General features: G+C 38.0%; 1 protein-coding gene across 1 annotated transcript in view; it reads left to right on the top strand.

Moving 5' to 3' along the window:
* LOC110543711 (cytochrome P450 7B1) overlaps window positions 1-14,916 on the top strand; it is a 198,607-nt gene that overhangs the window by 146,096 nt on the left and 37,595 nt on the right. The window contains exon 2 of the mRNA XM_060385739.1: window positions 4,044-4,180. Within this exon, the coding sequence (XP_060241722.1) occupies window positions 4,044-4,180 (137 nt within the window). The remainder of the gene's footprint in view (window positions 1-4,043; window positions 4,181-14,916) is intronic.

The following is a 14,916-nucleotide window of genomic DNA, read 5'->3' as shown; positions in this document are numbered from 1 at the left end:
ATCCCATCTGTCTTTCTAAATGAGGATTGATCATCTTAACCCATGTCCGCTCAATCGATTATCTTTTTTAGGTGTATATATTTCATTATGTTTATCATATCTTATAAGGTCTATATAAGTGAGTATATCCCAATGGGGAACAGAGCTAACCAGAGAATTCTCGACAGAGGAATATCGAATGGCAGAAAAACACTTAAAGAAATGCTCATCCTCATTAGCCATCAGGGAAATGCAAATCAAAACGACCCTGAGATATCACCTTACACCCATCAGAATGGCCAAGATGAAAAACTGAAGCGATAACACATGCTGGAGATGTTGTGTAGAAAGGGGAACCCTCCTCCACTGCTGGTGGGAATGTAAACTGGTACAACCACTCTGGAAAGCTATCTGGCGCTTCCTAAGACAAATAGGAATAGTGCTTCCTGCAGACCCAGCTATACCACTGCTAGGTATATACCCAAAGTTTGTTCAAGTACACAAAAAGGACACTTGCTCAACCATGTTTATAGCAGCTCTATTTGTAATAGCCAGAACCTGGAAACAACCCAGATGTCCATCAATGGTGGAATGGGTACAGAAATTGTGGTATTTTTATACAATGGAATACTACTCAGCAATCAAAAAGGAGGAAATCATGAAATTTGCAGGCAAATGGTGGGATCTAGAAAAGATCATTCTGAGTGAAATATCCCAGAAGGAGAAAGACAAACATGAGATATACTCAGATAATTTTAGACTTGACATTTTTTGTATAGATCTTAAGATATGACCAAGGACATATAAAAGAAAAATCTCAAGTGCTGATGAAATTGTCTATGCAAAGAACTTTGCTGACACTTAAAAATATCAAATGAATATTATTAGCATGCATTTTAATAAAATATTGATTTGAAATTATATGTACTGTTAAAGTGAGATCAAGAGAAAGTGTGAACAATAAGCTTTTAAATTACGTATCGAAAACCCTAAATCCAGGCTCCTTCCAGCTTTAGGATTTTTTTAGCCACAAGTGGCACTGAGTATCCTCTGTCCCCATTGAGCAGAGAGCAATGAATAGTTCATTTTTAAAGTCATGGAGCATGAGTATAAAAAATAGCACTAGTTGCCTTGTTTTATGTGTCAATAGGCCTTTCTCAACCTCTATAGTGATATGTTTCCTTTACACATAATTTTTATAAATATACCAATAAAGATAGATAATGTTATCTGCCTTGAATAGGATGTCTATATTTTTTCCATAACTGTACACAGTTGTGAAATGGTGCTTAGTAGTCTTAAGCTTGCTGCCAAAATAAATACAGATGTAAGAAGTGATGTCCCTGCAATGTCTGTAACAATAAAATGGCATCCTAATATGGTTCCCTAATTCTGAGCACTACCCAGATTGCCTTTGATTTCTGCATCCCATCCTCTTGCCCGTGGAATCCCTATGAAGAATACAGCTTTTGGCTGAATGATAGCATAGAAGATGAAATGAGTTGTACTCAATTAGAATATGGCAAAAGGCCTTACTAAACTGTTTTCATAATGCAACATTAAGCCAGACACAGTAAGAGTAGATCAAGGAAATGAGTTATTATTTTGAAAGTAAGTGCTGTGAACTAGAATGCTTAAGAACTTCAAAGGATCTTGGGCCAGAAGTGTAACAAGTTCCAAACTGAGTTCCTGCTCTCTATTCATGTGTGTGGTCTCTTCTTGTTTAATAGTTTGGTAGAAAATGGCTAGAGAGATGCTTCAGTGGACAAAGTGTCTACCAAATGATCATGAGACCTGAATTTGGAACCCCAGAACTGCTGTAAAAGTTCAGAATTGTTGCTTGTATCTGTAACCCCAACACTGAGTGGAGAATGTGTGAGGATGAGTCAGATGGCCCCCAAGAAGTTACTAACAAGCTACTTTAGACAATCAGACATTCTTGACAAGCTAGTCTAGCCAATCAGTAATCTCTGGACTTAGAGATAGACCTTAACTCAAAATGATATGTCGAGGGGTAAAAGGGAAGACATTCAACATTGACTTCTGAAAGACTGTGTGCATGTGCATACACAGGCCAATGAACACACACACGCACACACACACACACACACACACACACACGATATAAAGTCAATGGTTACAGTGTTTTATTAATCTTGCATTTAAAAAAATTTAACTGGATCTTGAGAAAGCACTATTCCTAATTGTCTGAGAAAGAGCCGGATTGATTTCCAAAGTGGTTGTATAAGTTTACATTTCCACCAGCAGTGAAAAAGGGCTCCCTTTTTTCCACAACCTCTCCAGCATGTGTTGTCACCTGAGTTATTCATCTTAGTCATTCTGATGGGTGTAGAGTGAAATCTGAGGGTCTTTTGATTTACTTTTCCCTGAAGACTCAGTATGTTGAAATTTTCTTTAAACTGTTTCTGGCCATTCTATATTCCTCTATTGAGAATTCTCTGTTTAGCTCTATACCCATTTTTAATTGGATTACTTGATTTGTTGTTTTTTAACTTCTTGAGTTCTTTATATATACTAGATATTAGCCCTCTGTCAGGCAGTTGTTTTGTTTTGATGACAGTATCCTTTGCTTTACAGAAGCTTTTCAGTTTCATGAGGTCCCATTTATTGATTGTTGCTCACAGAGCCTGTGCTGTTGGTGTTCTGTTCATGAAGTTGTATACAGGAGGGCTACTGATTTTTTTTGAGTTAATTTTGTATCCGGCCACTTTGCTGAAGTGTTTATCAGCTGAAGGCATTCTCTGCTTGAATTTTGAAGGTCACTCATGTGTGTTATCATATCATCTGCAAATAGTGATATTTTGACTTCTTCCTTTCCAATTTTATTCCCTTGATCTCCTTTAGTTGTCTTATTGTTCTATCTAGGACTTCAAATACTATGATGAAAAGATATGGAGAGAATGGGAAGCCTTGCCTTGTCCCTGATTTCAGTGAGATTGATTTAAGTTTCTCACAATTCAGTTTGATGTTGACTATAGGCTGGGTGTATATTGTCTTTACTATGTTTAGGTATATGTGTTGTATCCCTGATCTCTCTAAAACTTTAAACATGAATGGGTATATGATTTTGTCACATGCTTTTTCAGCATCTAAGGAGATGATAATGTGGTTTTTCTCCTTCAGTTTTTTTATATGGTGGATTACATTGATGGATTTCTGTATATTGAACCACCCCTGAATGCCTGAAGCAGAGATTCCTCTGTTTGTGTGGGGTGTGTGTGTGTGTGTGTGTGTGTGTGTTTCTCTCTCTCCTTCCCTCTCTCCTTCCTTCCCTTCTTCCCTTTCTGCTTCCCTCCCTCATCTTTCTGGTTAGTGCTTTAATTTAGCTAACTAAGTTGGGGGGGAAGAGTCCTGGAGAAAGCTCAGAGATTAAGAACACATGTGCTCTTTCAAAAGACCCTAATTTGGTTCCCAGCACCCACATGGTTGCCAACAATTGCCTGTAACTCTACTTTCAGGATATATAATGCCATCTTTTGACCTCCTCGGTCACTTGGTACACAAATATGTGTGCAGCCAAAACATCTATATACATGCAATAAAAGTTATATAAGTAAAATAATCATGTTTTGTTCTTACTAGATTTAGTAGATAACATTTATAGAATGACTTATAAAAAATCAGAAATTATTTTACAAAATTGTCAGTTTGTTACCATGCTAAGATTTTTTAAGCAATTGCCTGATTTGATTACCTTCTGGTCCTGCCACAGACACTTCAGGTGTACAGTGATATGATGATGGAAAACTGGACATAGGATAAGTATATCAGACTGTGGTTTACCTCTTAAGGAGCTGTTGAATTCTTAGAGGGGAAAAAGTATCAAAAGGTGCTCAACAAAAGCAGGGAATTAAACTACATACACCATATCCACACAAACTGAAAAAGCTTCATAAACACGTCTAGGATAGCATAAGAATCCATAAAGAGGTGAACTATCAGGAGCTGTGCAATTCATGCATTGATTTAGAATGGATAAATAACCCACATGTGTTAAAGTAAGAATAGTTTTATTCTTTACTGATTTTTTTTTCTTTTCATAGGTGCCCTGGTGAACCTCCCTTGATAAAAGGTTGGCTTCCTTATCTTGGCATGAGCCTGAAATTTCAAAAGGATCCTTTAACATTCATGAAAACTCTTCAAAGGAAATATGGTGACATTTTCACTGTTTTGCTTGGAGGTAAAAAGCTTTGCTCTGAGTTCTTTGCTTGTGTCATAATCTCTTGCTTGTTCTTTAATGTCTTCACATTTGCTCATAGGTGAAGTGTGGAACATTCATCTAACATTGTAAAGCAAATCTGAAATAATGGCATGTGTTGGTGCAGCAATAATCATACATAAAACCTGGTTACAGAATCCTCTGACACTTTGTAAAGAAGCCACTCTCTTGTTTTTATTTGGCAATTTGTTTTGAGTTAGTTTAGTTTATTTGAGAAGAGTTTAAAGAAAAGAGTTAGACTGTGGTTTTTGGTTTTTGTGTTTGTGTGTGTGTATGTGTGTGTGTGAGATTTCCTTACACAGCAGTTTTAGGAGTGTAAGGTAGTTTGGCTCACAGCTTAGAGTTCTCATGTCCACATTCTCCCCTTCACAGGAAAACAGTGAATATGTCACAGCTAATTGCATCTCATCTCACTATAGCAATTCATTCCAACTGGTGTGCTTATGAGGATGCATGCTTCAAAGACCCTTGTTTGCTTTCCACTCTACTTTTTCTATTATTCTTTGGCTGTTCATAGACACATGGTGTCATTTACACACCATTCCTGTACCATGAAGAAAGGTTTCACAGCTCTGAAAGTCTGAATTCTTTACATGATCATTTCTCTTTCCTGACTTTGCAAACACTAGTTTCAAGTATATTTCTGCAATTAAATTGCTCGTTGTAGTTCCAATTTTGTAAAATGCTTTAAAAAATGAAACATGTACCTGTTTGCATGACTCTTGTTGCATCACAAGTTCTTCATCTAATTCTTATATTTCTTCCTTTTGGGATCTTTGTCCTTAGCTTAAAGCCACATTAACTGTCTCCTGCTTTCATCTTGTTATTTTCAGCATTTTTTCCCTCTTTCCTTGCTTGCTTGCTTCCTTCCTTCCTTCCTTTATTCCCTATTCCATTCCCTCCCTCTCTCTTTTTTCCTTTCTTCCCAGCTGCTCTTCTTCCACCAGCCACTCCCTGCCCTTTCCCCTCTCTCCCTTCTTCCATTTCTCTATCTATGTTTCTATATCTATCTCCATCTCTATCTTGTAGGTATTTTCAGAAGGTAACTTACATTTGCTCTCTCTTATATTCTGGAGTACCCCTAATGGTAACCAGCTTTTTAATCTCATTCATGGTCAATATCAGCCTAACTAGCACTTTCTTCTTGGTGCCTTGTTTATTTCTCCTTTTTTCCTAAAATATCCAGTTGCTCCCAACTCTCTTGAAACTTCCCCTTCATATTCCTCTACTGACTCTGAGTATCCTTACTGGAGTGTACGTGTGCTTGTCTTTCTATGAAAGTATATCTTTCTCTATAGCTTCTTTATTCTGCTCCTGTAGAACTAGGGCAGTCTTCTGCTTGCAATTACTATTCCAAAGATCAGAGGCAACTTTCTGTACCTAGTGACTTTTATCATAAAAGTGTGCCATTGGCATACTAAAAAGATGGGGACCCAACCTGATTGACTCATAGATATGGTTAGTTTTAATTCACCCATGAACAGGATTTACAACTTACTCCTTCCCCTGACAGCTGACAAATCTCTTCCAATGATAACTGCATGAACTGCAAGTTCAGATAAATGGAAATGAAAACAATCATACATCTTACAAAGAAGTATAACATTTAATATGATCTTTTCAAGACCCCCATAAAGTCTACTCCCATACCTCATGCTACCTGCCTTGAGTTTATAATCTCATTAATATGCCTCATTGCTAGAAAGTTCCTCCACACTTACCATGCCATTATGCCTTTATCCTTCCTCTTGCCCTTCTTTCTGCCAGAACTCCTCTCTCACCTGACTTTTGAAAGGATATTGTACATCACTTGTATATCACTTCCTCTTCAGATTTTTTTCTTGGACATAGCATACAACCTTTGGAAACTCTTCACTGGAGCCCAGTAATCCACAGTACTTCTACTACTGCAATTCATGCATTTAAAGTTTACTCAACCCTCTATCTTAGTCCTCTTATGTTAGTGACTCTAACAATTTAGTCCAGAGTTCAGCACTGATTGATTCACAATAGATGTTCAATGGGAAAAAAACCTCAACATCTTAGAGCTGATAAAATACTATTAGACAGGTAAAGGATGCATATAGCACTTTTTTTTTCTATCTGTGTGTGTGGCTAAACTAAAACCACAAAGAAAAAAATAGCTTTCTTAAAACAAATTTAAAATGTAGTTTCAAATTTCCAGGGAGCAGTAAAAATTATTAAAATTTTCAGCTTTTTCAAAGGTCTTATACAAAAGTTGACTAAGATTATTCAACAGAAAAACTGTAGTTTTAGTCACTTTTCAAAAGAAAAAAAAAAAACTAGGATTACCAAGATCATGGCTGATATTGGATCATCTCCACCCTCCTTGCCTGGATACAAAAGCCCCAATTCATAGGGCCTAGGTGCCAAGCATAGACCAGGACTTGCTGCACCCTCATGGTGCTTTCTGCCTACTGGAACACAGGGCCCCCAAGGTCCAGAGGCACTTTGTTCCATCAACCAGACCTCGGATCACTTCTGGTTCCCCAAGGTCAGTGTCTAGACAAGAGGCAGCACCTCAACCCCAATACATGGATATTCTGGTCCCTGTGTGAGGGCCAGCTGGACAATACAAATATATAGGGTCCTAGGCCCAGGATGGCAGAGTCAAGCAGAATCTGAGTGCCAGGAGCTCAGTGCCTGCTAGGCTAGCAAGCTGCTGAGCGGTTGAATCTCAATCTATAATGTCAATGCCTGCTTTTAATATTCCTAATCTGCCTGACCCACCCCGGGCACAGACAGCAGAGAAGTCCTCCAGCCCATGGAGTCCTGAGTTGGGCAGAGCAACATTCAGCTTAAAGCCCACTCCCTGATCTACCGGAACCACCTGGGACAAGGAGGGTGGAGAAAAGCTGTACTCAGGCTCTGACCTACATCATTTATTTGTCTGTCATCCCGAGGAGGCCAGTGTGGGGCTCCTAGCAACATTTAACTTAGCGCTCTCTCTACCTAGTACCAAACTCTCCGACCATCAGAGATTACCAGACCTGCTACTACCAGAGATATCAAGATGGCTAGAGGTCAGTGTAAGAACACAAGCAACAAATCCCAGGGCTATTTGACATCACCAGAAACCAGCAGTCTTACCAAAGCAAGCCATATATATATATATATATATATATATATATATATTATCACACCTAAAAGGCAAGAAAAAGATTTTAAATCTTAGGTATTTAGTGTCCTTAAAGGAGGAAAATAAATCCCTAAAAGTAGCCCAGGAAAATACAGACAGGTTAAAGAACTGAACAAATACCCTAAAGAAAGTAAATACAAGACACTACAATCAAACAGGAGAAGGAAATGAATAAAAGTGTTCAAGACCTTAAAATGGAACTAGAAGAAATAAAGAAAACACAATCTGATGCAATCTTGGAGATGGAAAACCAAGAGAAGAGGACAGGTACTGTAGATACAAGCATCATCAACAAAATACAAGACGTGGAAGAATATCAGGGGTAAAAGATACAATTAAAGAAATCAATACATTAGTCCAAGAAAATGTTAAATTTAAAAAGCTCTTGACACGCAACTTAAAAAAAGGCAAACACGGTATATACTCACTCATATAAACATACAACATAGAATAAACCCACTAAAATCTGTACATCTAAACATACTAAGCAAAAGAGAGGACCCTAACTAAAATGTTCAATCCCCATCCTGAAAGGCAAAGAGGATGGACATCAGAAGAAGAAGAAAACAGGAAACAACCTAGGAACCTGCTACAGAGGGCCTCTGAAAGCCAGAAGAAGAAAACAGGAAACAACCTTAGAACCTGCCACAGAGGGCCTCTGAAAGCCTCTGCCATGCAGACTGTGAAAGCAGATGCTGAGCCTGATGGCCAATTGTTGGGCAGAGTGAATGGAATTTTATGTAAGAAGTGGGAAATAGCAAGAGCTGGAGAGGACAGGAACTCCACAAGGAGAGTAACAGAACAAGAAAATTTGAATGCAGGGAACTTCCCAGAGACTCATACTCCAACCAAGGACTATTCATGGAGATAACCTAGAACCCTGACAATGCAGCCACTTCTGATGAGAACTGATAGACTAAGATCAGAAAGAAGGAGAGGAGGACCTCCCCTATCAGTGGACTTGGGGAGGGGCATGCATGCAGAAAGGGGGGAGGTGGGACCAGGAGGGGAGGAGGGAGGGGCTTATGGGAGGATACAAAATTAATAAAGTTTAATTAATAAAAGTTAAATTAAAAAAATTTAAAAAAATAAAAGAAATCTGGGACACTCTGAAAACACCAAACCTAAGAATAATAGGAATCAAAGAAGGAAAAGAATCTCAGCTCCAAGGCCCAGAAAATATGTCCAGTAAAATCATAGAAGAAGGAAAGAGGTGCCAAAAACATACAAGAAGCTTACAGAACACCAAATAAATTGGACCAGAAAAGAAAATCATCCTGCCACATACTAATGAAAACACTAAGTGCACAGGATATGAGGGTGATTCAACCACAGACTCCTAGTAGCAGAGGCCATAGAGACAGAAGAGGATACCCTCTAACTTGACTAAAATCCTACTAGAGGGAGGGGAACACTAACCAACCCACAAAAACTTTGTCCCCAAATTTACCCAGCCTACAAGGTGTGCAGTAATAAACATAAAGCAGGGAGTGCATAGATTGAGGCCCAATGAATGCCTGGCCCAGCTAAAGACCACCCTATGGGAAGGAAGCTTTGTAGGATGCTCTACTAAGCTTCCAGACAGAAGCCTGTCAGAGTCATCCTCTGAGTGGTGCTACCCAGCAGTGCCTCAAAATAGATGCTGAGACTCACAGCTAAACAGTGGTTGATGCATAAGGGGGCTTAAGAAAAATTGGGAGGAAAGAGCAATGGACTTGGAAGAGACAGGAGCTCCACAAGAAGACTAACAGAGTCAAATAATTGGGGCCCAGAAAGCTTGCTGAGACTGAAGCATCAACCAAGACTCATGCATGAACTGGACCTAGGCCCCCTGTGAAGATGTAGCAGAGGAGCAGCTTAGGCTTCATGTAGGTCCTCTAGTAAGTGAAGTGGGGACTGCATTGGACAGAGACTCCCTTGCCAATGTTTGATCACTTCCCCCTGATGGGACTGCCTTGCCAGGCCACAGAAGAAGAGGACAAGCTTAGTGCTGATGGGAGTTGATGAGGTAGGGTAGATGGGAAAGGAAGCTTCCCTTTTCTGAGGAAAAGGCAAGGATGAATTAAGAGTCGTACCAGGAGGGGAGGAGAGATGGGGCTACAACCAGGATGTAAAGTAAATAAAAAGAACAAAAAACCAAAAGCAAATGAAATATATGTATGTATGTATATGTATATGTAACACTTGGAAGATTTAAGCAAGAGGGTCTTGAGTTTGAGGCCAGACATCAAAATGAAGATCCTGTAAGTACATAACAAACAAGCAACAATAACAAGGAAGACACTGTATTTTATAAAAGAGGAAGCCTAGAAAAATAGGTCATGTAGCAAGATGCTTGCTACATGATGCCATGTACTTATACTCCCAGCACTGGGGAGGAAGAGACAGAAAGATCTATGGGGATCTCTGTCCAGTTAGTTGACTCCACTAAGTTAACTATAGGTCCGAGTGAGAGTCCATTTTTCAAAAGACAGGGTGGGTAGTACCTGAGGAACAACACTGAGGTTAACCTTTATCCTTTACAAGAACACATGCATTTATGTATGTAAGCATAAACACATGCACATATACAAACCAAACCCAAGCAAACAAAAGCAATCAACACTTGTTCAAATATGTTGCCTTAATCTTTAATTCTAGCACTGATTGCCTAACTAATCTAATCATCAGGATGTTTTTTAACTTGGTGGTAAACAGCCACCAGAGAGTAGGCTCTGATGCCTCCCCCCCTTTTTGTCTTACATTCATTTGAATACATTCCTATTGAGAAGTCCTATGGACACAAAGTTTTGATGTTCAATTCTTGATATAGCTTAAAAAAAAAATGAAGGTCAAAGTTGTCCACCCTGTCCTTATCGTGTGACATTGCTGAGTGCATGGTTTTGCAGAGTAAGAAAATGTTTGTCATCTCCAAAAGTCTTAAGGGACAAAATTGTCACCTTAATAAAGAAACTGAAAGGTTTGGCTCTCCATGAGAAACCACACAAATTTTTGACCTGCTGCAGAAAATAGTTCTCTAATTGTTTGTGTGTGTGTGTGTGTGTGTGTGTGTTAGTGCAACGAAATCATTTTCCATAAATGTAACCACAGAGAAGCTCCATTGTACATCATTTTCAACTGCTAGTGAAATCTCTCTAATACACAGGAGTATGTACACAATGGTGGTCATTCTTAACAAATAAATAGCTGGTAACCAGTCTAGCTGCCCAAGTAATGCTTATAAGTTGACATTCAACCCAAAATCTGCTGGAGAACTACTTGCAGAAAGAGATTAAGGTCTTAATCTTTAAAATCTTTCTAAAATAATTTTAGAAAATTTATTTAAAATCAACCTTTTCATTGACTGGTGAAGCAAATCACTTGAATTCCTATTCCCATGTCTACTTAGTACCAAAATCCACATGAAAATTGCAAAACTCTCATATACACATTGTATATAGGACCAAGCACAATTATCAAACTATTTTGTATTTTATAACATTGCTTCCTAAGAAAATAGAACTTAAAAAAAATAGTGTTGTGTTACTAAAGCATTTATGGATTATATAAGAAAGCTGGCATTAGCAGTCCCAGTCTTTTCCATAAAAGGGAAGAAAAATGAAATAATTGGCAAGAAACATATTAAAGTTATTGGTACCATTGCAAATTTAATGGGCAGAAAAATTATTTCATACTGTATCTTTTCAGACATGAGCCTCATTTTGACATTTACATTTTAGACAAATGCAAACTCTGCAATTTTTGAAATCAATATTTTATATCCACTTCTGACAGCATTCTCCTCTCTTTTGAAAACATGGCAAGAGATATTGTTTCTACACTGGGATCTCTGTAAACTAGGCAGCATGCCTGTTGACACTTGGCATTCATTTACATAAAAATCACACTTAAAAAAGTTAAATTCTCACTGAGCATTCATAGCCTTCAAGATACCTTTACAGAAAAATCTTTGTTTAGAAGTTTAAAGTCATTTTATAAATGTATATGTATTTTTCTAAATGTCTGATTACAGAACACAAAGAAACTATGGTTTTGAATCTCACATTAGCAGATGGTGGACAGATGGTTTAAATTAATATTAATTTTGGAAAACTTAGCTTAAATTGTTTATACTGAAGATTAAAAGTTGGAAAGCCAGCTAAAATCTCTGGGGTTATTGGTATTTCCAAACTATCTTGAAAAGTAAAATCCATAAAACCAAACTGGTTCTATAGTGATCCACATCTTCTTCAGAAGAATTGAAATTTGAAGGCAAGAAGGTAATCTTCTCTTAGGGAAGACAGCTAAATTTGGAACGAGGAAGAAAACATGTAGATCCTAGAGTGAAATGTTACTTTGAACTTCTTAGTGATGGTCCCTTAAAAGATTGTATCAGCGGCTTGGGGCATGGTCAACTGGTACTATGCCAGATACTGACATAAGGATCTGATTTTGAAGTCTCTGCTCCAATGTAAAAGCCAGGTGTAGAAGGGTGTGTCTGTAACTGTATGGCGACAAGTGGATTTCCTGGAGCTCATTGGCCAGCCAGCCTAGTTGAATTGATGAGCCCTAGGTTGAATGAGAGATCTTGTCTCACAAAAAAAAAAAAAAAAAGATGGGGTGTGATTGATGACAACAGCTGGTATTTATTTCTGTTCTCAATGTGTATGTGTACTTGCACATATACAGGCACACACCTACCTAACATGTACCTAACATACACAGACAAACATACACACACAATGGGAGGCAATAGAAAGAAAGAAAGAAAAAAGAAAAAAGGAAAGGCAAGGAAAGAAAAAAAAAAAGAAAAAAAAAGAGAGAAGACAACTTCCTGGAAGGTCACCAGCCAATCAACCTGGGGTACATAGCAAAATGGCAGAAGCAATAAGGTGAAAGATAAGAACCACTGTGGCACAGGCACATCACCTGTGCACCACATAGCAAACAACCAACCACCCAACCAACCAGCCAACCAATATTTTACATATGTTTGCTGACGTGAAACAATTATTTCACATCCATCATTCATGTTTGTTTGTTTGTTTGTTTGTTTGTTTGTTTGTTTTGTTCTGTTTTTCGAGACTGACTTTCTCTGTGTAGCCTTGGCTGTCCTGTATTCGATTTGTAGACCTGGCTGGTCTCAAACTCACAGAGCTCCGCCTGACTCTTGTCTCTCTGAGTGCTGGAATTACAGGCATGTGCAACAGTGTCCGGCTCACCATTTATAATTTTATTTGAAATGAGCCTGATATTTTCTTTTCATAGGGGGAAGGTAAAGAGGGAGGGAGGAAAAAAAGGAGAGAGTATGTGAAGAAAGAAAGAAAATGCTAAGAATGTATTTCTAATACATTCCAGCTCCTACTTCAAAAGGCCAGTTGTAATAGCTAATATTATCTGGGCTGGAGACACTTTTTAATTTCTCTTTAGATGTAGGTTTAGATAAATGTAGAAAATGGATGAAAAATTGAAAATATTTTCCAAAGATTATTATTTACAAAGTGAACCTTCTGTATACTCTTAAAATTTTAGATAAGAATTGTTTTTAAAAATTGCTTTTAAAATGCTGTTAATATTAAAACCCATTCATTTGAGAAGAAAATGCGTGAATCATCACCTGTGAAAATACTCAGCTTTGCCTAAAATTATGTCTTTTGAAAAATGAGAAAATTGACTCCCTCACTCCAATTATTTGTCAAACAGATGCTGACAATTTTAATTAAGGTATAGTGGTAAATGAAATGATTTAAAATGCCTGAATCTAATGTGGTCCTTTTTGCTGTCCCTGAGACAAAACAAAGAATGAATGAAAAGAAAACTCTCACTTGCAGAAAGCAGTTTTAGTATTCAAATAGAAGTAGCAATTCCAGAGTTGCCCTTAGTTCTCTGTTGCCTTGCCCTGTTAAATGAATCAAGAAAAAATGAAGTGGGTAAAATTCACTTTAAGAAAAATATGAATCATGGCATTTATATTCACATATATATGTATGTATTTCTAAATTTGTATTTAAGCTGTATTTTAAATACTTAAGCTATATTTTTAAAATTGACAAAAAAAACACATTAATCCTGTCTTTATGATTTGGTTGGTAATGATTTCAGATCTTTATCTAAAATATCTTGTACCAAATTTATTAATGTTTTCAATGCATTTGGAATTACCATAAATCACAAGTTTTTTATCGAAGCTACAAGCGTGCACACACACATACAGATAGAGAGACAGACAGAGACAGAGACTGGAGTACAGACAGTAATAGCTAAACATAAACACTACAGAATTATGCAAATGTAATGTTTGTAATATGTGGTTTAGAACTGGAAGGCTTATTGGTTTCCCTTATTGTTTCCTGCCAGTATAACATTTCTATTTTCTTTTAAGATTTACTTGTCTGCAAATTTCATGATTTCCTTTTTTAAAATTCTGAGTAGTATTCCATTGTGTAAATGTACCACAATTTATCCATTCCTCAGTTAACGGACATCTAGGTTTTTTCCAGATTCTGGCTATTACGAAAAAAGCTGCTATGTAACCCAGAAGCAGAAAGACACTCATTGTATACACTTACTTGTAAGTGGATAATTAGCCATATAATATAGCATAAACATACTAAAATCTATAGTCCTAAAGAAGCTAAACAACAAGGAGGATCCTAGGGAAGAGGCTGAAACCTCATTCAGAAGAACAAACAAGATAGACATCGGAAGTAGGAGAAGACAGGAAACAGTGCAGGAGCCTTCCACAGAGGGCCTCTGAAAGACTCTACACAATAAGGGAATCAAAGCAGATGCTGAGACTCATAGACAAACTTTGGGCATAGTGCAGGAATCTTATGGAAGAAGGGGGAGACAGAAAGACTAGGAGGGGACAGGAGCTCAACAAGGAGACCAACAGAACCTAAAAACCTGGGCCCAGGGGGTCCTGCAGAGAACAACATATGTGCGAACCAAGATCCATCCAGGGAGAGAACTTAGACCCCTTGCACATAAGCTGCTCATTTTCCAAGTGGGTTCCTTAGTAATGGGATCAGGGGCTGTCTTTGACATGAACTCAGTGGCTGGCTCTTTGATCACCTCTCTCTGGAGAGGGCTGCCTTGCCAGGCCACAGAGGAAGATGAGCCTTGATGAGATCTGATAGGCTAGGGTCAGATAGACAGGGAGGAGGACCTCCCCTATCAGTGGACAAGGGGAGGGGCATAGGGGGAGACTAGGGAAGCTGGGTGGGACTGGGAGGAGATGATGGGGAAGGGCTGCAGCAGGGATACAAAGTGAATAGATTGTAATAAATAATAATAAAGGCAACAAATAAAAATTTAAAAGATTTGTTTATGTATTTTATGTATATGAGTGCTTTGCCTTCATGTACACCATAAGAGAGCATCAGATCACATTATAAATGATTATGAGCTGCCATATGGTTGCTGGGAGTTGAACTTACGACCTCTGGAAGAGCAGCCAGTACTCTTACTAGCTGAGCCATCTTTCCAGTCTGCAATATGATATTTTTAATCAGATAAAGTCTTAAAACAGTACGGCAGTAATAATAATAAATAAAAT

This window comes from Meriones unguiculatus, chromosome 6, assembly GCF_030254825.1.
Source record: "Meriones unguiculatus strain TT.TT164.6M chromosome 6, Bangor_MerUng_6.1, whole genome shotgun sequence".
Lineage (NCBI taxonomy): Eukaryota > Metazoa > Chordata > Mammalia > Rodentia > Muridae > Meriones > Meriones unguiculatus.
This window is presented reverse-complemented; position numbering and strand designations above follow the sequence as displayed.